This window comes from Dama dama, chromosome 33 (assembly GCF_033118175.1).
Source record: "Dama dama isolate Ldn47 chromosome 33, ASM3311817v1, whole genome shotgun sequence".
In the NCBI taxonomy this organism is placed as follows: Eukaryota; Metazoa; Chordata; class Mammalia; order Artiodactyla; family Cervidae; genus Dama; species Dama dama.
The window spans coordinates 46,641,651-46,660,529 of record NC_083713.1 but is presented as its reverse complement, the minus strand read 5'-3'; the positions used below and the strand labels follow the sequence as shown (position 1 = coordinate 46,660,529).

Here is an 18,879-nt window from a genome sequence, read left to right as displayed (position 1 = left end):
TTCTTCCTAGAGGATTGCTTTGGATATTTGGGGTCTTCTGTGTCTCCATATAAATTGTGAAATTTTTTTGTTCAAAAAAAAGAATTGAATCTATAGATTGCTTTGGGTAGTATATTCATTTTCACTATATTCTTCCAGTCTTAAGAACATGGTATATTTCTCCATCTGTTTGTGTCATCTTTGATTTCTTTCATCAGTGTTTTATAGTTTTCTGTATACAGGTTTTTTGTTTCTTTAAGTTAATTTATTCCTAAGTATTTTATTCTTTTTGTTGCAGTGGTGAATGGTGTTGTTTCCATAATTTCTTTTTCTGATTTTTCATTGTAAGCATATAGGGATGCAAGGGATTTCTGTGTATTAATTTTATATCCTGTGACTTTACTATATTTGTTGATGAGCTCTAGTAATTTTCTGGTGGCATCTTTAGGGTTTTCTATATATAGGATCTTGTCATCTGCAAATAGAGTTTACTACTACTTTTACAATCTGAATGCCTTTTATTTCTTCTCTGATTGCTGTGGCTAGGACTTCCAAAACTGTTGAGTGGTAGTGGTGAGAGTGGGCACCCTTGTCTTGTTCCTGATTTTAGAGTAAAAGCCTTCCTTTTTGTCATCATTGAGGATAATGCTTGCTGTGAGTTTGTCATATCTGGCTTTTATTATGTTCTGGAGTTTTATCATAAATAGGTTTGAATTTTGTCAAAGGCTTTCTCTGCATGTATAGAAATAATCACATGGTTTTTATCTTTCAATTTGTTAATATGGTGTATCACATTGATTTTGCAAATATTGAAGAATCCTTGTATCCCTGGAATAAAGCCTGCTTGATCATGATGTATGATCGTTTTAATATGTTGTTGGATTCTGTTTGCTTGAATTTTGTTGATTTTTGCATCTATGTTTATCAGTGATACCAACCTGTAGTTTTCTCTTTTTTGTGTGGCATCTTCATCTGGGTTGTGGTATCAGGGTGATGGTGGCCTCATAGAATGAGTTTGGGAGTTTTCCTTCCTCTGCAATTTTCTGGAAGAGTTTGAGTAGGATAGGTGTTAGCTCTTCTCTAAATTTTTGGTAGAATTAACCTGTGAAGCCATCTGGTCCTGGGCTTTTGTTTGTTGGAAGTCTGTTTGTTCCTGGTTCAGTTTTGGAAGGTTACACTTTTCTAAGAATTTGTCCATTTCTTCCAAGTTGTCCATTTTATGGGCATACAGTTGCTCATAGTAGTGTCTTAATGTTCTTTTGTATTTCTGTGTTGTAATTTCTCCATTTTCCTTTCTAATTTTATTGATTTGAGACTTTTCCCTTTTTGTCTTGATGAGTATGGCTAATGGTTTATCTATTTTATTGTCTCAAAGATCCAGCTTTTAGTTTTATTGATCTTTGCTATAGTCTCCATTTTTTTTCCCATTTATTCCTGCTCTGAATTTTGTGATTTCTTTTCCTTCTACTAACTGGGTTTTTGTTGTTGTTGTTGTTGTTGTTATTGTTCTTTTTCTAGTTGCTTTTAGTGTAAGGTTAGGTTGTTGATTTGATGTTTCTCTAGTTTCCTGAGGTAGCCTTGTACTGTGATGAACTTCCCGCTTAACACTTTGACTGAATCCCATAGGTTTTGGATTGTTGTGTTTTCATTATCATTTGTTTCTATGCATATTTTGCTTTCCTTAGTGATCCTTATTAAGAAGTGTGTTATTTAGCCTCCATATGTTTGTGTTTTTTACATTTTTTCCCCCTGTAGTTGATAATCTAATCTTACAGCATTGTGATCAGAAAAAAATGCTTGAAATGATTTCAATTCTTAGAAATTTACCAGGGCTTGATTTGTGGTCCAGGACGTGGCCTTTGCTGGAGGATATTCCTTGTGCAGTTGAGAAAAAGTATGTACCACCGCTTCTTTATCCATTCATCTGTCTGTGGACATCTAGTTTGCTTCTTTGTACTAGCTAATGTAAATAGTGCTACAGTAAACATTGGGGTTCAGTTCAGTCCCTCAGTCGTGTCTGACTCTTGCGACTCCATGGACTGCAGCACACCAGGCCTCCCTGTCCATCACCAGCTCCTGGAGTTTACTCAAACTCATGTCCATTGAATTGGTGATGCCATCCAACCATCTCATCCTCTGTCATCCCCTTCTCCCTCCTTGAATCTTTCCCAGCATCAGGGTCTTTTCAGATGAGTCAGTTCTTTGCATCAGGTGGCCAAAGTATTGGAGTTTCAGCTTCAGCATCAGTCCTTCCAATGAATATTCAGGCCTGATTTCCTTTAGGATGGACTGTTGGATCTCCTTGCTGTCCAAGGGACTCTCAAGAGTCTTCTCCAACACCACAGTTCAAAAGCATCAATTCTTTGGCGCTCAACTTGCTTTATAGTCCAATTCTCAAAACACTGGCGTAGATGGGTCTTTTTCAGTTTTGGTTTCCTCAGCGTATATTGACGAGTAGTGAGTCTGCTGGGTAATAATGATGGTTTTATTCTTAGTTTTTTAAGGAGTCACCACATTGTCTTCCATAGTGTCTGTATCAATCTACATTCCCGCCAACAGTGTAAGAAGCTTCCCTTTTCACTACACCCTCTCCAGCATTTATTGTTTGTGGAGTTTTTGGTGATGGCCATTCTGACTCATGGAGGTGACACCTCATGGTAGTTTTGATTTTCATTTCTCTAATAATGAGCAGTGTTGAAGATGTTTTCACTGTGTTTATTAGCCATCCATATGTTTTCTTTGGAGAAATGTCTGTTTAGGTCTTTTTCCCACTTTTTGATTGGGTTTTTCTGGTGTTGAGTTGTATGAGCTGGTTGTATACTTTGGAAATTCTTTGTCAGTTGTTTCATTTGCTATTACTTTCACCCATTCTGAGTGTTGTCTTTTCACCTTGTTTATAGTTTCCTTTGCTGTGCAAAAGCTTTTAAGTTTAATTAGGTCTCCCTTGTTTATTCTTGCTTTTATTTCCATTACTTTGGGAGGTGGGTCATAGAGGATCTTGCTGTGATTTGTATCTTACAGTGTTCTGCCTATGTTTTCCTCTATGAGTTTTATAGTTTCTGGTCTTAAATTTATATACCTATTAGCTTTTTAAAGTCTGTCCTTTGGAAGTTTGTGGTCTTAAAAATGTAGGTTCCTATTCACACCTTTCCCTTACTCTATGAAAAGAATAACTGCTGTCAGCAGTTTGATATGTATCATTCTAGAATAAACCAGTAAGTTACATATTTATTTGCACATATATATATGAATACAGTGTTCTTCCCAGTTGAAATTTATTGTATTTATTACTCTGAAGCATGCATTTTTCTTATTTGAAAAGATTTCTAGTCCTTGATAGTGGTTACCCTGCTGAGAAGAGTAGAGATAGTTATAATGTGTCAGTTCTGATTATGGAATTTTGATAGCATGGTATTTGTCAGAGTGGTTTTAAAAGTGTGCTGTTACTGGCCACAGAGACAGTGAACTTGTTGAATGTTTTTGTGATTTTTAGGGAAAAGCTTGACCCTTGGTTTTTGCCTTTAAATTCTTGTCTTGGATGGACTTACATTTTGTTCTCTTCTGAAGAAGTTTAGAATCTTCCTAAGTTTTATAAAATACCCTGTTGGGATTTTGCTTGGCATTGATTGGTTATATTGCATTCAGAGATTAATTTGGAAAATAATATATCTATAACATTGAGTTTTTCTGTTCAGAAATATTTTTTTAGTTCTAAACTTAACCTAGCTTGATTGATTTGGGGGGTTTTATAGTTGTTTTTCAGCTAGTATAAATGGTCTCTTCCCTGCCTGTAATTGGTTACTACTGGCATATATGAAATCTCTTGTTAATATACATTTCTGTATATTAAACCAGTTTTGTGTCCTTGAGAGTCTCTTCTTGGTCACAGTGAAATTCTTTTAAAACATTGTAGATTAGTGTTTTAAGATCTTTGCAGATAACCTTCATTTGTGAGATTGGAGTTCCTCATTTTCCAATGTTTATATTGTAGAAATGATAAACATATATGTGACTAATAACTCCTTGTCAAATATGTAGCCAATTAGTTACAATTTTTAGGTTCCAGAAAAATTTTTATCACATCTCTGAAGTTAAAGATAGGCTTATTTGTTCCATTTTCTGTAAAGTCTTTCATTTTCTATGAGAGTCCCTTGGACTGCAATGAGATCCAGCCAGTCCATCCTAAAGGAGATGAGTCCTGGGTGTTCATTGGAAGGACTGATGCTGATGCTGAAACTCCAATAATTTGGTCACCTCATGCGAAGAGTTGACTCATTGGAGAAGACCCTGATACTGGGAGGGATTGGGGGCAGGAGGAGAAGGGGACGACAGAGGATGAGATGGCTGGATGGCATCACCAACTCGATGGGCATGAGTTTGAGTAAACTCCGGGAGTTTGTGATGGACAGGGAGGCCTGGCATGCTGTGATTCATGGGGTCGCAAAGAGTCAGACACGACTGAGCAACTGAACTGACTGACTGACTGACAAAATACACATCTAAGACTATTGTTATTTTTGGTACTGCTGCTGTTTCAAATTCATCATTTGATACTAATTTTGTTATTATCAACTGTTTTTTAAGTTTAGGGTTTTCTTTTTGCCTTGGGAATTTAGACATTTCACCAAGGTTGTGTCTTGAGGCATCTTTTAAAATTGTTCTTGTAAGTACTTGGTAGATCCTTTCAATTTAAGGAGCTGTGCCTTCATCTGAGGGAAAAGTGCTGAGGTCTTCAGGTGTCATCATCTGTGTCTCTTCTTTCTCTATATCTCTTTGTGTTTTGCTTAATTTCTGGTACTGCTTTCTGGGAGCTTGATATTTCTGTGTCCATCTTTCGGTTTAAATGCTGAAGTGTTTTATAATTTTCTTTTTACATTTAATGTTTTTAAGTGAATATGATTTCCTCTTACCTTTGAGGGTATTTTCTTATGTTTCTGTTGTTACCTCTTGTTGATTAGTTCTGTTGGTATTTAACACACCTTCTTCATATTTGACAATAAAGGTTATATTGAGCAATATTATTAGCTGGAATGTGTTTCCTAACCCAGGAGAGAATTCCTGTTTATCTGGCTTTGATAGCAAATTGTAGTTATAAGGAAGCTTTGCCTTGTAATTGTGATCAAGATGGAAGCATCTAGATCTTTAATATCTTTTCTGTATGGGTGTATAGATTGTCATTTGGACTGAACCTTCTTCCATGTGGTATTCATAGGTTAACAGGCGAGGGAGGCTGTCCCTTCCCCTTCTTGGTGCTTAATATCCACTGGGGAAGGTTGTCTTTGTAGACCTGTGAATTAGTCCAGTGAACTGGACAAGTGAACAGTATTGGAGAATAAAGGAAGGGCAAATGTATAGAACTTTAATTTCAGTAGTCTTTCACCCATATGATTTTTCTAATAATGATCACATCTTTTTCTCAGAAGCTTCCTTTGTCTTGTTACTCAGTTTCTTCTTTGAAAGCTCACTGGGGTTTTTTGTTTTGTTTTTGTTTTGTTTTGAGATGTTCTTGACTGGTTGTACTGGGATTTCCTTTGTTCTGTTTCATTTGGATCTGAGGAGGGAGATGGAAAGACTATCAGGGAGCTTAGCAACTTTTTTATGTTTGGTTTTTCTGGGTTTAGTGAACACTTCCATTTCAGTATTGAGGGGAAAAAAGGTATAGTATTGAATACTTGGCACACAGCAGATAACTGGAAGAGAGTCATGACCATATAGTTAATTGGAAAAGGAAATGACAACCCACTCAAGTGTTTCTGCCTGGAGAATTCCAGGGGTGGAGGAGCCTGGCAGGTTGCAGTCCATGGGGTCACAAAGAGTTGAACACGACTAAGGACTAACACACACACATATAGTTAATGTATCTTAAATGGCATAAGCTATGGTGTGTGTCACTGTATGTCATACATGGGAGTTAGTGTTATATTTTTTAATTCATGCTTACAAGTTTTATAAACCATGCCATTAGTTAAAAAGATTATAATGTAATACCTAACTCTTCTTTTCCAGAATTTATTGTTCTTGGATAGGATCACTCATATTATTACTGTAATGGTTGATTGTATTGACTTTTCACCATATAATATTAAATATCAACCCAAAACTAAATGTAAGTATTTTATTTGTTCATTCAGTATTTCATAAGCAAGGCTGTCTGAATTGTATCAGGGCAAATCCTAATAGCTTTTCTCAACTCATTTTACCTACATTTAATGTTATATAACCACGTTATTTTGCTAGTTCACATACTTGATGTCTTTCCCTCTCTCCATGTATCTCTCTCACCCACCCCTGCAATGTATAACTCCTTTTTATGATGCAGAAACAAATTTTGTCCTATTTAGAGATTGCCTAATAATACAGATGATTTTACTTACTCCATTTGGTTATAAGGGATTACCTGGACAAAAAGCTTGAACTTAGTTAAAATGTTCTTATTTGATAGCCTTATCTGAAATAATCATTGAATTGATATTGCATAGAAAATCATGGCAGTGGTTAATTGGTTATGGTTTTACAGGAAGTTTAAAATGATTCTAAAAGTGTAACACAGTTATTACTGTATAAAATTTGGCAGTTGAAATCTTAACAAGTCTTATTTTCATAACTATATGCCTTGATTATTTCTAAATTATTTTGTAATATGAGCTGTTTTAATGTACTAATTGGTTCTTTGGAATTATATATTTTCTATCAGTGATTATATATGATCATACTAAATAGAAAAGAACCTTCTAATAACGAAAAATATATTGTTTAAAGGTTACTTTTCCTGTTTATCCATTTTCCTTTAATAAGATCTTTCTTTGAATTAGTGTAAAGATTTCTAGAACATAAAATATTTGCAGGGTTTTTTTGCGGTGGAGGTAGTTTTTGGTGCCTTTTTTTTGGGTGTTTCGTTTTTATAGTAATACAGAGAAACTTGTTTGGTAATTAAAGCATCCCAGCCTCAAGTCACAGAAATAGATTTTTTTTCTTTAGTCTTAGTCCCCCTTCAGACTGAGCAATACTTAATCTGATTACCTCTTTGTCAGGAAAATTAAAATTCTCTAAATACCTGAGCTATAGAAAGGCTATATAGCAAATGATATTAGAATATATTTTTTAAGCCCCTGAAGTTTGATAAGGCATAGATGATGATCCCTTTGTTGAAAGTTTTACATGTTTTGTTAACTTCTGAAAAATTAGAATTAACTGAATATCATTTCTATCTATGATCTGTAAACCCAGAATTAGAAATGTTTTTTATTTTCAATTGTTGTCTTGCAAGAGGTGTTTGTGGCTGTTTAAATTTATTGAAACTAGGGGAGATATCTAAAAACAGCCAGCACAAGCTGAGAGGAAACAAAATTTACAAATAGTTGAAATAAAATTGTTGTTATTCATAAATGTGCATCAGGATCACTTTGAGAGTTTTTGATAACTTTTACTTGTAATATTTGTTTTAGAGAAACATTGCAAAAATTAAACAAAGACACTAAATATTTTTTACTAGGATTCCTCAGTTATCAGTTGATTATTTGTCTTCTTTTCACCCCCACCCCCTTTTCTATTTTTTATTTCCTAGAACATTTCACAGCACTTGTAAGACAAGTCTTTGATCTAAAATATTTCCCAATTCTTGTCTTTCATGACCATTAGAAGTGAAGTAAAGACAAGGTTAGATTTTGAAGGTCTCTCAGTTGGGGTTTATCAGTATTTCCTTAATATTAAATTGAGATTTTATTTCTTTATGGGGATGCTACAGAAGTAATTCAGTATTTTCTTATCAGTGCATTATGTCAACAGGCATAGAAGTCAGTTTGTCCCACTGTTGATGATGATAACATTTACTATTTGATTAAGATCATATCTGTCAGTTTTACACTATAAAATTCATTAGGAGCCACTTATAATTAATAAATTAATGTTTTGTGGCAAGTACTTTGAGACTTCATAAATATCTTGTTACTCAGCATACTTTGATTCATGAGTTTTTCATCCATTGATGCTTCTTGCTTAAAACACTGTTTCCTGAAGTAGTGGATCATATTGTGTCATTTAATTACATTAGTTTGCTATAATTACCATTAATTCTAAAAGCTGTCACTGTTTAATTTTATCTTAGCACCACAGAGACCTTCAGATTGGTCCAAAAAGAAGAAGGAACCTTTAGGGAAGCTGGCTTCTTTATTTAAACTTATTGTGAGAGTGATCTATTCTTTTCACACACTGAGCCTCAAGGAAGTACATTCTGATACCCTCCTCACTATTGGCAACTCGATCACCAGCATTCTTTCCAGTGTACTTGGACGTATTTCTCTGCCTTCTATGATCCGGAAAATATTTGCAGCTTTAACAAGACCTCTGGCATTATTTTATGAAAACTCAAAGTAAGTATTTTGCCTTGATAGCTCTTAGACTTAAAAATATATAACTAGGTATGGGTAGCAAACTGTTGTTGTTGTCATATCAGCTGTGTTGTTAAAGATCTTAATCGTTAAAGTTTACTGGAGAGGATAATATATGAAACTATGCTTTTGTTAAAAAGATACCTCAAATAATAAAATATGAGGTAGAAATTGGAAGTCCCTTAATTTTTCATTCTGCATACAGCACTCTTTTTACTTTAGTGCATCTCTTTACAGAACTGTTAATACAAAAATCTTACATGTTAAATATATAATTTATGTGACTTGACATACTACTTAGCAGTTAAGTATATGATACTTACTTAACCTTTCATTATTTTTAATGTCTGCACAGGACTCCATGACGCTTTACCCAATTTCCTGTTGGACATGTTTTCTAGTCTTTTCTCTCATAACTAACAATATCACAGGTCAATGTATTTGTACATAAATCATTTGCCACTATTCCTGCAGAACAGGGCCCTAAAATGAAATTATTGATTCAAAAAGTATGTGCATTTAAATATCTGAATTACTCTCCAGAAGTTTGTTTTATATTACCTTTTGCAGTTGAACCAATGCAAGCAGTATTTAAGAGAAAAACCATGAAAAAATCCCAACTAACGTATTTTAAAGAAGCATTTTGAGAGAATTCATCAGTGTTCTTTATAGCAAGCTTATGTGGTTCAGTCATAATACAGCCTGTTTTTCATAAACACAAAGGAAGCTTTAGGACCAGATTTAATGGAACTTCAAATTCATTAAGTTTTTGAGTCTTTTTTAGTCCTTAAACTTCATCAAAAATATGCTTTTTAAAAAGCATAGAAACAAGTGATTAGTAATAATACTTTGAGGTCTATTCCAGATGTTTTTCTTTAACTCCTATGTTAAAAGACAGGTTTGTTTCATGTTTAATGTTTGCAGTTTGACATTTTTTGTTAAGTCTTTGGGCATCTTTTTGTATCACTACACATCTCAGTTTTTGGCTGCATTACAATGTTTCTAGGTTTGATGTTCTAAAATATAAATGGTACTCTGTTTTTCTTCTAGGTTTGATGAAGTTCCTAAAGTGTATAGTTGTATGAACAACAAGGTAAAAATAGATATTGTTCATAAAACATACTTTCATGAAGAGAAATTTTAGAATTTAAATGTCTCCCTTCAATATAATTCTGCTGATTGTTTTAAAGGGATATCATTATACTTTAATGAACTTTTGATATGAAATGGGTATAATCCAAGGATCATTCACGATTTAATAATATTGCCTTACATTCCTATAACTCAACTACTCCTGTCTCATTCTTTTATGTATGAAGGTAATTGGCTCCAAGGTTAGGCAACTATTAATCTCATAATTTATGTGAAAACAAATTTCTTCTGTTAATGGAAAGTAAACTTGAATTGAAGCTGTTCTATCAATAAAGTAAATTCTTGTCAGCTTATAAAGAAAAGAGTATTATATATTGAAGGTGATGAGAGCTTTTAAAAAGCCATTTGAGGACTTCCTCGTGGCTCAGTGGTAAAAAGTCTGCCTGCCAATGCAGATCCTGCATCTTGCGGAGCAAATAAGTTTACATGCCACAGCTCCTGAGCCAGTGCTCTAGAGCCCTGGAGCTGCAACTGCTGAGCCTACGTGCTGCAACAGCTGAAGCCTGTGTGCCCTAGAGCTCGTGCTCCAAAACAGGGGTCACCCAACGCGAAGCCCGAGCACCACAGCTGAAGAGTGGCCCCCACCCATTCTGTGCAACTGGGGAAAAGCCTGTGCAGCAACAAAGACGAAGCACAGCCAAAAATAACTCAATAAAAATTTTTAAAAAGTCATTTGAGTTTTAAAAATTGAAATGATAACATGCTCTGTGAGTTGTTTAGTATGCTTTGTACTTTTATTTTTTCTCTTTCAAAAGTGACATTACAAAGTGTTACCCTAATGAACTTTTTCTTTTTCCTAGTTAGAAAAGCTACTAGGAGAAATTATTGCTTGTCTACATGTCAGCTACACTGGAACTTATGACAGTGAACTTCTTGAACAGATCTCGCCATTATTATGCGTAATATTTTCACACAAGAATAAACAGATAAGAAAACAAAGTGCTCAGTTCTGGAATGCCACATTTGCTAAAGTGACGATGTTGATTTATCCTGAGGAGTTAAAGTATGCTAACAATAAAACTTTATATAGTTACTCTGTTCTGATTATGTAAATTGACATTTCGGTTTTAACATAAATCCTTATGTAGAATCACTGCAGAGGATTTCCTAGTTAAAATATTCTTATTTGGAGTACATGGTAATTATTAAAATTATTTGACCCTTTGCTTTGGTCCTTAGAATAAACTTAGTTTTAGAAACATAAAAAGCAGTTTCAAATTATGCTTAACAAAAGGAGTTTCCAGCAAGGGGCAGGAAGCTGATGGCTATTAAATCTAGCTGATATGTATTTAATGTGACAGTCTGCTCTTGTTTGAAATTTTATGGTAAAAATTTGGAAAGTTTGAGAAGTTTTTAAAGAATAAAATTCAGAAACTGAAGAGTTTAGTGAAAAATTCTAATAGTGTCTGTAAATTTCTCCCTGTTTTATGGATGTAGAATAAGAAACAGTCTTAAGCTGGATGTGTTTTATCCCTTTAAAATTGTAAATGAACTGTTCTTGTTAATGAGCCATCAGTACTACTTAATTCAAAGTATATTTATTTATTTCTTTATTTTTGAAGGCCAATACTAAAACAAGCCAAACAAAAATCTCTGCTTTTATTGCCTGGTTTGGAAAATGTTGAAATTATGGAGGAATCCAGTGGACCATATTCAGATACAGTAAGTTGGGGGATATGTTTTTATTTACTTTTATATGATGTTTGAGTCATTTATTGGATATCAGTGTAATTTTAAAAAAGACAGAAGCTTAAGACTGTTCTATTGAAGTGATAAAACAAGTAAAACCTGAACAGAAGAGTTCTACAGCATAGGGGTTTTGCATGCAGTTAGTTGTGTGGCCTAGAAAACTTACAAATTAAAAGGCAGTAAATTTCACCATAGATTCTCATGTAAATAATACCTGATTCTTATTCATTAATGATCTTTTATTTTTAAAAACTGGCACTTCATGTATTATTTTACAAAGGTCAAAATTATTAAGATATGATTAAATGTTGCTTTGTATAAACTAGGAATTCTAGTTACTATTAAGAGCTACACTTCATTTTCTCATTTCTTTCCATTGAATCTCATTCCTTCTGTTAGAGAAACAAATCATTGATACCACATTTTCCATTTGGAACAAGGTTACTGTGGTTAATAATACTAGATGACTATAAAGATTAAGGAGTAAAGATAAAAGTACTACGTACTCATCAGGTAGAACACTTAGACATTTTGTTCCTATTCAACAACAAATGAGTCTAGCTATTATTTGTTTAGAACCTGTAAGAGAAAACGTTATAGCTAAGTACTCTTATTTAGTTATGTTTTTTGGATAAAATTAAAATTCTCATCAGAAAATTACCTAGACTTTTTGAGACTCATTCAGTGTAATATGGCTCGAAAAAGCCATATATTCTGTTAGGAGGACCTGATAGTGTTTTCTGTCATGTATGTTTTATTGTTTAAAGTGTTATAGTTTAGGTTTTTCTGTTAGAAAAGTTTCCAGTAATCAGTGGGCTATTTGAGTCCAGTAATTTGTTTTTAGAATATTTATTTGGTATAGCTTATTTTAGAATTTATTAAATGATGCAAAACTAATGCTGTATAAGTTGTGACACCAAATTTATTAGCTGTTACTGTATTAGACAATGGCTTTGTTTTCTTTGACATGATCTAGTAGATTTGAATACTCAAATTTGAAATAAATGTTGATTACACTGTAATTACCGATGTGAAAAGGATAAACAAACATTTGCACATAAGGAAATTGTTTTATTTTTATAAAAACAGACAGAAAATTCACAATTAAATATGAAGATAAGTGGCATGGAAAGAAAATCAAGTGGAAAAAGAGATTCTTTTTTGGCGGCACAAACAAAAGACAGTGTGAAACCACCAGCTAAAGTATGTTTTTCCAAAGTGTATTTAGTAGAACTCTTAAGATTAAAATATATGTCAGCTTGAGAATATACAACTTCTAACTGGAAGAAAAAACTGTTAAAAACTAAATGATGGGATTGTAGGGAAATATAGTTTGGCCTACAAAGACTTATTAAGATGGTATGGAAATCTTGACACTTTGGGAAATGATTACTTCTTAGTAAAGTTACATCTGCATAGTACTGAGTGTTTATTTAGTATAATTACTCCAGACAGTAACCCTCTTTAGATAGAATGAAACTAGATTTGAATAACTTAGGTAGAATGAAAGGGAAATATTTTAAAACAACTTTTATTGACTAGAAAGAGAATGCCTACATAAGACATTTGTCATAACCTCATATATAAAACTAAATATCTAGTAACTAGTGGCAAATTAACCAAGTTTCAGATAGTCTTTCTTCTAAGACCTCCAGTAAAGGGGTTATTCTAGAACCTTGAGACCATGGCTCTGGGAAAATGAAAGAAAAATATTTTTAAAGAATAACTTTGACATAGTCTTGTAGAATTATAAAGTAAAATGAAAACATCTGTGCTGAAATTTGTAAAAGTGACATTGGGTACCAATATTAGTATGTTGGGCATATGATTTTGGCAACTTTTACTTGAGTAGTTTGTGCTTCAACTTGAAATCACAGATGTACTTTTTTCCTGCCAAACCACTTGATTTCTGCATGTTGGGCTGAAAAACATACTTGCCCATGCTTCCCTGGTAAGCACACATTTGCCTACTTCTTCAGTTCAGTTAAGTTGCTCAGTCATGTCCAACTCTTTGCGACCCCATGAATCACAGCACGCCAGGCCTCCCTGTCCATCACAAACTCCCGGCGTTTACTCAAACTCATGCCCATCGAGTTGGTGATGCCATCCAGCCATCTCATCCTCTCTCGTCCCCTTCTCCTCCTGCCCCCAATCCCTCCCAGCATCAGGGTCTTTTCCAGTGAGTCAACTCTTCACATGAGGTGGCCAGAGTATTGGGAGTTTCAGCTTTAGCATCAGTCCTTCCAATGAACACCCAAAGAGGTGTAATTTTATTTTCTGAGTATTTAATATAGGCAGAATGAAAAGCTAGGGACATTGTACTAATTGTGATTATCCAGGAATATTCTATAGGTTTGAACTTCAAACTTCCTAGTCATCATCAAAACCATTATCAGAGTACCAAAGAGAGATTGATTGATGTATTGGAAAATAATTTCGAAACTCAAAATGTGCATTTACTGTTTGAATTTCCAGTTGAAACTAGAGTCTTCAACTCCAAAAGCAAAGAGTGAAATGCCTTTGGAAGAAGAAAAGTCTACTGACTTTGTGTTTATACCTCCAGAAGGAAAAGAAACAAAGGAAAGAATACTAACTGAACACCAGAAAGAAGTACTCAAAACAAAGAGGTTTGTAGTACTTTTATGTTGAATTGAGTTTTCTGTGCTTAGATTTAGATTTCATGCAGCAAACCATAATTTTGAGTTTAGAACTAAGATACTGGTATATTGTACTGTATTTTAAATGTCAAAAAGATTGTACATAGCTACATTTCATAGTGTGTCAGGCTATCTTGAAATGCACCAATGTTCCTAAACTGAATCCGTTTATTAAGGTCTTGAAAGATCAGGGAAATGGTTTCATGGAAAATCTGGGAAATAGGTATCTAAGACTTGATTTTATATTGTTCTTAAAAGGTAACTAGATGTAGAATTGTAAGCTTAGTTGTAAGAATATCAAATATTGAAGTTGTTTAGTGGCTAAGTCATGTCTAACTCTTTGCAACCTCATAGACTGCAGCACACCAGGCTTCCATGTCCTTCACTGTCTCCCCAAGTTTGCTCCAACTCATGTCCATTGTGTCATTGATACCATCCATCTGTCTCATCTTCTGTTGCCCCCCGATTCTCCTGCCCTCAATCTTTCCCAGCATCAGGGTCGTTTCCAGTGAGTCTGCTGTTTGCATCAGGTGACCAGAGTATTGGAGTTTCAGCTTCAGCATTAGTCCTTCCAACGAATATTCAGGGTTGATTTCCTTTAGGATTGAGTAGTTTGATCTCCTTGCTTTTCAGGGTACTCTCAGGGGGCTTCCCTGGTTGCTCAAGCAGTAAAGAATCTGCCTGCAATGCAGGAAATCTAGGTTTGATCCTTGAGTTAGAAAGATCCCCTGCAGAAGGAAATGACTATCCATTCCAGTATTCTTGCATGGAGAATTCCATGGACAGAGGAGTCTGGTGGGCTACAGTTCATGTGGATGCAGAGTCAGACACAATTGAGAGACTTAATAGACACAATATTAAACTTAGTCTTAAAATCTTTTTCAGGTGTGATATTCCTGCCATGTATAATAATCTGGATGTTTCACAAGATACTTTATTTTCTCAGTATAGTCAGGAAGAATCTATGTAAGTACAGAAGTTGCTGAAGTAACTGATTTTCTGGTTCCTTATTAGCAGTATTCTAATTTGCACACTTATTTATTTCAGGGAAATTTCTACCTCAGTTGAAAAATCAAAAGACTCCAAGATGATATTTAAGGTATATTGTTATTTTCATATTTTTGAGTTTTTCAAATTAGCTTTCCACTATTGAGTCTCTTATATTAATGTTAAGTTTTGTTCTATAATGTCTTAGCTCTCCTTAGCAGTCTTTAGCAGAATTATAGTTGTTCTGTGTGTGGATCTGTATCTGTGTGAGTGCATGTTTGTTTAAATGTATTTTTCTTTATTGAATACTTAAATTGGAAACGCAAATTAATGAGCATCTGCCATCACTTTTGGGATATTTGCAAAATGTTGAAAGTCGGATTGCCCTTTGAATTGCTAAAGTTTTAAACAGAATTTCTCCAGAAAGTCAGACTTGTTTGCTGGTTAATCTGTATGTATGTGTACATTTTTGTGCAGGAGGAACAAAAGGAGAATGACGTTGTCGTTCCTCAACATGTCATGGAAAACTGCGGTATGGATGAACATCTTGAAAAGGCTTCCCTTTTGAATAATGAGTGTGGTTCTATTGAGGAAACCAGTCCAAAAGTACTGAGCAGTAATAATGATACCAGAAAGAAAGCTTTAATTGCTTCAAAGAAACCAACTGAATATGCATCTACTACAGAAAATCCATTTGGTGTCAGCAGTAGCTCGGTTTCTAATGCCACCATTTCTGGAGCTCCCTTACAGCCTACAAGTCGAAGGCAATCCTTTATTACTTTGGAAAAGTTTGATGGTTCAGAAAATAGACCTTTTAGTCCCTCACCCTTGAATAACATGTCATCAACTGTAATAGTGAAAAATAACCCGGAAGTCATGGCTAAAACAGATAATCCATCAAAAGCAAACAAAAGAGAAGTGGCTCTTTCCAAATCTGACTCTGAAAAAATAATGCATGGGACTAAGAGATCAAGCCGAAGGTCAAGTAAACCTGAACCATTAGGGAGTAAAAAGTCTAAACCCTTAATGAGATCTGAACAAGAGAAAAGTACTGGAGAATCTGTTGATGGCACGATAGCCTTAGATAATAACCCACCTGGCTTGCTTAATCAGACAGAATGTGTGTTAGATAATCAGGTTCATCTCTCTGAATCTACAATGGAGTATGAGGATACAATGCTTAAATCAACAGTGGAGAATACTGTATTATTAGAAAACAATACTGTAGAAGAGAGAACCTTAGAAATTAACTTGGAATCCAAAGAAAATACACCCCCAGCCATAATAACAGATCAGACAGTAAATGAGGATAGTCATATTCAGGTAACTCCAAATCAGAAAACCCTTAGGCGATCTTTAAGGCGCCGTTCAGAAACAGTAGAACCAACCACTGATAGCCAAGATAAAGAAAATAATCATCAAAAAAGGGAAAGACGTAAAGAAGAAGAAAAGACTCCGCAGAAGAGTCCATTACATGAAAAAGATGATGTTTTACCTAAGCAAAAATTGATTTCTGAACAGTGTGTACAGGAAAACTTAGTTGACAAAGGAAATAATATACATGAGAAGGCTTTTGGGGAGACCAGTGCTAATGCTGAAATTGATGAAAATAGAAGAAAGCCAGATCTTGAGAATACTAAATCTGAGGGAGATGGTGTGCAGGACATTGCAGATAAATCCTCCGAGAAACCAGTAAGGGGACGAACACGATATCAAACGAGAAGAGCATCCCAGGGTTTACTTTCCAGCATTGAAAACTCAGAATCTGATAGTTCTGAGGCAAAAGAAGAAGGTTCTAAAAAGAAAAGATCTGGAAAAGGGAAGAACAAAAGCAGCGACAGTGTTGACATTGAAGATCAAGAAGAGAAAATGGTAAATCAGGAATGTATAAAAGTTGAAAATCAGGCACATGATTACAAAGAGAATTCTGAAGTAGACAAAGATATAGAATCTCAAATCTGTGAAAAAAGAGATGAAAGTAATACTGTAACTCTTCAAGATTCTATAGTATCTCCAGATTTATTACAAGTTTCTGATGATGTATTGAATACTTCTGAGGGAAAAAGTAAAACTAACAAAGATGCAGAACATTCCTTTTCAAATCCTTCTGTACCAGAATCATATCTAAGGACTAGAAATGCCAATAAGAGGTTACATAAGCGAGATTCTATAGAAAATAGCGTGGGGGAATCCTCAAAAATAGGGACACCAGACACTTCTTTGCTTTCTGAAAAAACTCTTCAGACAGTAGAATGCCAACACAAGAGAAGTAGAAGGGTGAGGCGATCTAAAGGTTGTGATTGTTGTGGAGAAAAATCACAGCCTCAGGAAAAGTCATTTATTGGGTTAAAAAATACAGAAAATTACGATGTAAAAGTCAATGAAACAAAAAAGACAGATATGGAAACACCTGTATCTATTTCAGAAACTTCGAAAGCTGATCTGGACTCAGAGGTAAAACTTTTAGATGAGCATCACAGTGTGAATTTTCATTTGGATCTCAAGGAAGAGAATGATACTACTAATGACTCATTAATTGTATCTGAAACTGAGTTGAAAGAAAATACTACTCAAAGCTTTCTTCCTTCTGAAATGGTAAAATTTAAAGAAACTTCTGGTAGGGATTCTGAGGAAGCAATATTTCTAGAAAGCCAGGAGCCATCTAATAAGAAATGTAAAACTGTTGACCCACATTTAGATGTTTCCAAAGATATTTCACTGGAATGTTTTACTTTGGAGACCAAAGAAGAAAAGTCAGAGGCCACCCCAAAAGAGAAATTGAATACAGAGAACATTGTTAATGTTGAATCAAATGCAGAATCAAATCCAGAAGAAGTAGATGCTGTGGAATTGAATGTAGAAAATGATCAGTCTGAAGCTGGCTTCTCTGAACAAAACAGTGTCAAAACTGGTATTTCAGAAAAAGAAGTAACAGAGGAAAACAGTGAAAGAATGGATTCACCTGAAAAACTGAAAGCCGGTGAAGCAGTAACTGAGGAATTGAATTCAGCTACTGATTATTCTGATAATCCGACACCTGTAAAAGTGAGTGCTCAGGTAGAGATCTCTGAACAAGTAGCAGTTGGGGAGCTAGGCAGAGGAAGTGATGAATCTGATCCAGGCTCATTTGAAGAAATGAACGCTGAAATAAAAAATTGTGAAAAAACAGTGGTTGGTGAGGTGACTACTGAATCTGACCATGTCTCTGAAACAGAAGATGAAGATTTAACTACCAAAGCTGCTCTGCCTATAGAAGCTGAAACAAAGGAGTTAGATGTAGAAGTCGATAGCTTTGTTCCCGACACACTTGAGATGATCACTGAAGAAGGAAAGGTTGACCTTAATAAAACTGAAACGAATACTGAACCTAATAAATTGGAGGAAACACAACTAGGTGACAATCAAATGGTAGTGGAAAGTAATGAAACTTTACCGGAAGTTCACCGTACTTCAGAGAAAGTAGAGGAGATACCACAACCTCTGACATCTGAAACAGGTGTTTCTGAACTGATATCAGAAGACAGTAATACATCTCCTCAAAAACTAAAGGATATTGATCCTCTATTCATGTCAGCAAATGAGAGTCCTAGTGGCCTGCACACACGTTGTGTCTGGTCTCCTTTGGCTTCTCCATCCACCAGCATTTTAAAGAGAGGACTAAAAAGACCCCAAGAAGATGAAATCTCGTCACCTGTTCACAAGGTAGGGGGATTTGAGGCTGAATATTAATGAGTCCAAGTTTAATTGGAATATTGTGGCCATATGGTTGACACTTAGTGAATGAGAGAATATTAGGCTTATATGACCATTCATTATGAATATATACTATGACAGAGAAAAGGGCAGGTAGGAGGCGAGATGTTGAGAAAAAAGACTGAAGCCCTTTAAGTATTCCTTTATTTCAGGACCTGGTGTCAGTCGCTCATTTGTCCTCGACTCTTTGCGACCCCATGGACTGCAGCCTGCCAGGCTCCTCTGTCCATGGGACTTTCCAGGCAGGGATACTAGAGTGGTTTGCCATTTCCTTC

The 18,879-nt window shown here is 34.9% G+C and overlaps 1 protein-coding gene across 7 annotated transcripts in view; it reads left to right on the top strand.

The window, feature by feature from the left end:
• The window catches only part of RIF1 (replication timing regulatory factor 1), a 60,925-nt gene that overhangs the window by 28,841 nt on the left and 13,205 nt on the right, over positions 1 to 18,879 (top strand). For all 7 annotated transcript variants that reach the window (XM_061135378.1, XM_061135379.1, XM_061135380.1 and 4 more), the window contains exons 21-30: positions 5,986 to 6,085; positions 8,084 to 8,348; positions 9,417 to 9,459; positions 10,319 to 10,521; positions 11,081 to 11,180; positions 12,297 to 12,410; positions 13,683 to 13,834; positions 14,750 to 14,830; positions 14,912 to 14,963; positions 15,329 to 18,553. In XM_061135378.1, the coding sequence (XP_060991361.1) occupies positions 5,986 to 6,085; positions 8,084 to 8,348; positions 9,417 to 9,459; positions 10,319 to 10,521; positions 11,081 to 11,180; positions 12,297 to 12,410; positions 13,683 to 13,834; positions 14,750 to 14,830; positions 14,912 to 14,963; positions 15,329 to 18,553 (4,335 nt within the window). The remainder of the gene's footprint in view (positions 1 to 5,985; positions 6,086 to 8,083; positions 8,349 to 9,416; positions 9,460 to 10,318; positions 10,522 to 11,080; positions 11,181 to 12,296; positions 12,411 to 13,682; positions 13,835 to 14,749; positions 14,831 to 14,911; positions 14,964 to 15,328; positions 18,554 to 18,879) is intronic.